This window comes from Canis aureus, chromosome 35, assembly GCF_053574225.1.
Source record: "Canis aureus isolate CA01 chromosome 35, VMU_Caureus_v.1.0, whole genome shotgun sequence".
Lineage (NCBI taxonomy): Eukaryota > Metazoa > Chordata > Mammalia > Carnivora > Canidae > Canis > Canis aureus.
Window position 1 is genome coordinate 13,989,510 of NC_135645.1, and position 6,454 is coordinate 13,995,963.

Genomic DNA, 6,454 nt, shown 5'->3' on the forward strand with positions numbered 1-6,454 from the left:
GGGGAAAGGAGAAAAAATAAGTGGGAAATATCAGAAAGGGAGACAGAACATGAAAGACTCCTAACTCTGGGAAACGAACTAGGGGTGGTGGAAGGGGAGGTGGGCGGGGGGTGGGGGTGACTGGGTGGCGGGCACTGAGGTGGGCACTTGACGGGATGAGCACTGGGTGTTATTCTGTATGTTGACAAATTGAACACCTATAAAAATAAATTTATTATTAATAAAAAATAAAATAAAATCAGTGTGGAACTAGATGATCATTCTTAAACGAATACAGAACGGCAATAGAACACTTAACCTGGCAACTCTTTTGAAAAGATTTGGACAAAAGATATCCTCAAGAAACTGGCAAGACAACTAAAATCCAGACATACTTCCTTTTTCTTCAGGAAAATATAAAGGCATTAATAAAATGTCTCACTTTACTACTTGTTTGAAAGAAATCATTGTTCTAGGAACTTAACAAGTATGACTGCTTGTAACTCTCAACATTAGTCACTTTAGTCATTTCAGAGATAGTTCAGACATGTTTTAATTTCAGTAGCTATTTCTTTTATATCTCACCTCCCCAACCTTTTCCTTCAACATACCGGCTTTTTGGAGACTCTGACTTCGACGTCTGGGGCCAGTGAAAATAAGGCTTTTATTAGAGAGGATTTTCCAACATTGCTTCTGCCTATAAAACATACCTTATACAAGGAAAAAGAAGATAACTGAATACTAGGTATATATATTCATTTTTGTTATATGTTGTATTAGCTGCAAAAATCTGTCAGACTATTGTCTTGCCTAGCCATGTAGAAAGGTGGTTTATGTTCAGTCAAACCTCAAATTCTAACATATAGCTACTATCTACTGAATGATTCCCAGTGCCACGTACTGTTCAAAGCACTTAACGTAAATTTTATTATCTAGGGACACCTGGGTGGCTCAGTGGTTGATGATCTGCCCTCAGCTCAGGTAGTGATCCTGGGGTCCTGGAATCGAGTCCCACATGGAGCTCCCCACAGGGAGCCTGCTTCTCCCTCTGCCTGTGTCTCCGCCTCTGTGTGTCTCTCATGAATAAATAAATAAAATCTTAAAAAAGAATGTTTTCTTACCTATTTTTACAGTATCTCTATAAGGTAGGTAATACTATTATCCCCATTTTACAAATGATAAAACTAGAGGCAGAGAGAGGCTAAAAAAGCGGCCCAAAATTATATAGCTAGAAAGGGAAGAAGTGGGAATTTAAACTCGGAACATCTATATCCAGAACCTGTGCCTTGAATTACATTATGCTACTCAAGAATATCTGGGACATTTATTAAGCATTCCATATTTACAAAGCTTTTTGAAGTTAAAAACTAGATGCATTCCAACAAAACTTATTCTCAAGTACAACTACAAGTCTGAAACTGCCGGGAAACTGATTTTTCCCTAAAAAAAAAAAAATCCCAGAGTAGACTGTAACACCACTGTATTTATAGGTTATTCCTCCCCCTTGACCTCTCACTCCAATTAAAGTTTTCCCCTTTAGACTTCTATAGCCTAGAAAGAAACATAATGTTCCTGATACTAACCATTAATATACATGACGCTGCTTTTTAACATGGTATTGAAGGAGGTACAATACTAACCAGTGGTTCTTTTTTTTTTTTTTTTTTTAAGATTTATTTCACATGAGAGAGAGAGAGAGAGAGAGAGACACGGGCAGAGGGAGGAGCAGGCTCCATGCAGGGAGCCTGACGTGGGACTGGATCCAGGACCCGGGGTCACACTCTGGGCCGAAGGCGTCGCTGAACCGCTGCCCCCAACCAGTGGTTCTTGGTGAAGGTGGTATCACCCTTTGGGGGGGGGGGGCTTTGGGAATCTGTAAGAGTATTTCTACTTATGGATACGACTGGGTGGCACTCAGTGTGGGTGGGGCCGGGGGACGCTAAATATTTTGCAAGACTGGGGTCTGTCCTTCAACAGGAGTTGATCTGAGTCCTGCATAAATTTCAAATGCTCTGCCGGATTAAATCCAATAACAGTATGAGTAAGACTGAATTTAAAAAAAAAAACAAAAAACGAATTACACAAAAAGTCCGGAATTCAGAAGCTTCAGTCAAAATACGATACTATCTCAAAATCTTTAAATGACCTCCCTACACCCTTAGTTCCCACTATTCAAACTATCACACCAGTTGTAATTAGAAGGACAGTTTCCACCGCCCTGGTGCAGTCCCAAGTAATGACATCCGTGAGGCACGCGTTAAAGGCACTCTCCGTGGAATTTCACTCACGCTGTTTAAGACCATAAACCTACGTGGTTGCCATGTATATGTGATTATTATTTTTTGGACAGGAAACCGAGACTGGGTGAAAATGACGTACGTTTAAGGGCCACCACCACATTTGTGGGACTATGAAGACTTTTCATTTTCTTCACTCGTCTGTCTCGTTCCTCTCGGCACGTTTTCCCCACTTTCATTAAAAGAGAAAGAGGTCACAAAAGGCCAGTCAGGTTTTTTTTTGTTTTGTTTTTTGAACTGGTTTGGGCTTCGCTATCTTTTCCATATTCATTTACCCCAAAATAACTAAAACTACACATGTTTTCGTTAAATTCTATGCGCAGATTCTATGCGGATTTAGTTAAAATAATTCTATGCGTCCACACAGAGTTGGAAAATCTCTCAAAAATAAATAAATAAATAAATAAATAAATAAATAAATAAATAAATAAATAAAAATAAAAATAAAAATAAAAATAAAAATAAAAGTAAAAAAAAAAGAAAAGAAAATCTCTGTCGGTGCCAACGACAGGTGAGGGCAGGAGGCCCCAGCCGCCGCGACCCGGGGGCAGGGGCGGCTCTCACCTCAGGGTGAGGGAGGTCCGGGGCGTGGTCGAGACGCACGGCGGAGCTGACGTACTGGATGCGGTGCCGGCCGCCGGCGGTGAAGACGCTCTCCGCCCGGGAGATGGCCTCCAGGCTCGGGTCAAAGGTCTTCACGTGGAGGCCCACCCTCGAGTCCGGTGTGAGCTGCCGCTCCAGCTCCCGTAAGGGGAACGCGAGCTTCGTCATTTGTCTCTGGGGCAGCCTGAGAACTTCCGCGAAGGTGCGGAAAGCGCTGCAAGCTCGGCTCACGCGGCCCGGAACCGCCGGCCGCTCCAGGAGCCTGCTCGCGGCTCGCCGCAACCCCCGCGCGGTCATTTTGCGCTCCCACAAGCCCCGCGGCGTGTGGTCTGCGCCTGGGTGACGCGCCGCTCCCGCTACGCCTGCTGGGAATTGTAGTCTCCTCCGGCCTCACGCGTTTCCGCCCCAGAGCTCGAGGCGGAGGTTTCCTTGCGGGGGTGGGGGCGCGGGGGACTCAGGAACTGATGGTTGAGTCACACGTAGCCGCTCGCTGACGACTGTGCCTTTGACATGTATTATCACCGTGAAGCGGTTGTTAGACAGTTACAGAGGTGAAAAGACATATTCGGGCTGCGTGGCCCTTGAGTATCAAACGAAGGAGCAGATGTGTGAAACTCTGGTAGATTCCAGGCCTGTTTACCCCTCGCTGTATCCGGTGGTGTCACGGATCATCGACGTTGATGCGGACGTTCCCATCACTCGGCGGAGATGTGATGAGCTGTTGTAGAGCTGCGATGGATGCACAGTCCCAGAGGAAACTGTCAAAAGTCCGGGAAAATCAGGCCACATCAGTGTTAAAAGATTCAGTCTGGTGGATGGGGTGTTGCCATGGTACCCTAGGTGTTCTTGTGATAGCTTGACTGACGGTTGGCAGCATGTGGGTTCCAGGGGGTCTGTCTGGGTGAAGTAGCTCCCTCTGCAAAGGACCTAGCCTCCTGGCTGGGCAGGGTTTCAGGCCTTCGATTCAGAATAAGATTTAAATCCCAGTGGGGAAGAGGAACGTGGATTAGGAAACCAAGCAGCTACTTAAATCATGCAGAGTTTGCAAACATAACAAGGAGGTGAGATAGGGCTTGAATTGTCCCAAGGGCATCGCTCTTCCCCGGGGAACTCTGCAAATCCCTCCTGGGTCTAGGTCCACAGCACTGAAGTTAGCATGTATTTTGCTAAACAGAAAGAAGCTGGGAGAGGCCGATAAATGAGGATTGTATTCATGTACTGAAGCACTGTGTACTCCCCTGTATAATACTGTAGGGTACATTATCTAACAGAGTGGTAAGGCATCCCCTGCAAGATTCCATCATTTGTTAATTCATCAAATATGTAATGAGCACCAACTATATGGCAAGTGCTACACTAGACGCTGGAGATGTATCAGAGAGTAAATTAAACAGAAATGTTAATTCTGTCCCCATGTTATTGTCTTGAGACAACAAATAAGTAAAACACGGAATATATTAGATGATGAATGCTTAGGAAAAAGCCAAAGATGAGTCACGAGGTTGTGTGTGTGTGTGTCTGTGTGTGTGTGTGTGTGTAGCCATTATGTTGAAGTCAGATGGGCAGCTGGCTCTGCCATTAAGTCACAGTGGTAGAATGTGAGTCCAGCACTCATGACGGCCATTCTTCCCAGCTACATGGAGGACACCAAAGGCGCTTGAAGAGACAATGATGCTAACACACAAAGAAAAACAATATCAAGAAGCGGGGGTCCAGGCAGCATAACTCCTGATGAGCTATGTTGACTATCATGTTCTCTGTCCTTCAGCTCTTCAGTCACACAAGTCATCATGTTCCTCACCTTCACCTTTACTGGACTGTATATGACATGGATTGGCTGCAACCAAGAGTCCTGATTAATATAGCACTGTAGGATGTTGTGTGGTTCCTCGTGTAAATCCAGAGCCGTCAGACTTGTAGGATAGTTGGAATGTCCTAGGTAAATTTCAACCCTATTAGAAGTCATGGTAGAGCTTTAGGGCTTGAAGTTAAGTACCTGTGACAGCAGATTAGGCAAGCCAAATGTTATTCTCCCTTACTGTATTGGCTGGACTTTAGGGAGTTTAAGTCTCCCTTCCACTCACAGTATTTCCTCATCCAGTGGGTATTTATCATCTTTGGTAAAGGTCAGTAATCTAGTTACATTGTGAAAATCAGCAGAGTTCAGGATGTGTTTATGGTTCATCCTCCTGAGAAAAAGTACCTTGTGTTTGACAGTTTAGAAGGTAGTTTACCACAAAATTAACAAGATCTTACTACTTAGTATGACTTGGGGAGGTATTATATACTTTGCATATATTCCTTAGCATTAGCGTTTATTGCTACAATCTGGCTGGCCTAAATGCCATAGTATTACTCTGTCACCTTCATCTAATGAGAATGGGAGGAACACAGGTAGAACAGTGGCAGGATCTTAGCATTAGGACAGGGTTATCTCAATTGTTCCCTCAGTAATGTCTGTCTCTATAATGATTGGCCGTTAGTTCTGGGGTGATCTCAACTTATGTTCAAATTCTATAGGTGTCAAATTTAGGGAATCCATCTAAGACACTGAGAAGGCAAACACTGTAGGCTGAACTAGGTAGATAGAGTCAATAACATCAGCAAATTAGCAAGCATAGCATACACGTAGATCAACTCTCATCTAAGGCCAAGAAGTTTGCATGCTCTGCCAGAAGCAAAGGCAGAAATTCTAGAAAACTCACTTCTAGATGCAGAGAAAGGTAAAGATCTCAGTGTCCAATTGACACAAAACATTTTCCTACCATACTCTTCCCTAGTAATAGTAATTAACATGTATTAAGTGCCTGCTATGCCTGGAATTGACCTAGGTGCCAGGAATAAAAGAAAAACAGTGTCACCATCTAATAGGGACCTCCAACTCTTGTAATAGGAAGAAAATATTGGGAGAAAGGAAGAAGGAGGAGGCATTATATGAATGGGAGCACCATGGAAGAACTTTCCACATGTAACTTAAATCGCTTAGGTTGTAATGACTACTATCTGAATGAATGCAGTAAATTTAAAATGCATTTAATTATATTTTTCTCAAGTTTTCTGCACAACAGCTCATTTTATTTAAAAAATGTACATTAGGGGGATGCCTGGGTGGCTCAGCAATTGCACATCTACCTTAGGCTCAGGGCATGATCCCAGAGTCCCGGGATCAAGTCCCACATCAGGCTCCCTGAATGGAGCCTGCTTCTCCCTCTGCCTATATCTCTGACTCTCTCTGTGTGTCTCTCATGGATTAAATAAATAAAATGTTTTTAAAAAGTTTCTTAAAAAAATAAAAATAAAAAATAAAAAAGTGCATTAGGGATCCCTGGCTAGTGCAGTTGGTTAAGCATCCAACTCTTGGTTTCCACTCAGGTGGTGATGTCAGGATCATGAGATGGAACCCTGAGTTGGGCTTTGCACTCATTGCAGAGTCTGCAAAAGTTTCTCCTTCCCACTCCCATGCTCCCTGCCCCCACTCTCTCTCACACACTTTCTCTTTAAAATTAATCAATCAATCAATTAAAAATACATTTAAAAAGGTGCGTTAGGGGCCCCCAGGGTGGCTCAGTCAGTTA

The 6,454-nt window shown here is 43.6% G+C and overlaps 1 protein-coding gene and 1 long non-coding RNA gene across 8 annotated transcripts in view; one reads left to right on the plus strand and one right to left on the minus strand.

Moving 5' to 3' along the window:
* The window catches only part of GTPBP8 (GTP binding protein 8), a 75,665-nt gene extending 72,453 nt beyond the window's left edge, over positions 1 to 3,212 (minus strand). For 3 of the 7 annotated variants that reach the window (XR_013372335.1, XM_077884008.1, XM_077884010.1), the window contains exons 1-2: positions 2,841 to 3,207; positions 591 to 689 (exon numbers count right to left, since the gene is read on the minus strand). Coding sequence is in view for 5 of the 7 variants with exons in the window: in XM_077884008.1 (XP_077740134.1) it covers positions 591 to 689; positions 2,841 to 3,176 (435 nt within the window). In the remaining 2 variants the exon portion in view is untranslated. Of the gene's footprint in view, positions 1 to 590; positions 690 to 2,840 lie in introns of all 7 variants that reach the window. The other 4 variants (XR_013372336.1, XM_077884009.1, XM_077884011.1 and 1 more) reach the window with 4 other exon arrangements.
* LOC144305283 (uncharacterized) lies at positions 2,799 to 5,944 on the plus strand. Its single transcript, XR_013372337.1, has 2 exons — positions 2,799 to 3,710; positions 4,513 to 5,944. It is a non-coding gene; the product is annotated as an uncharacterized LOC144305283 (long non-coding RNA).
* Positions 5,945 to 6,454: the final 510 nt, after the last annotated feature.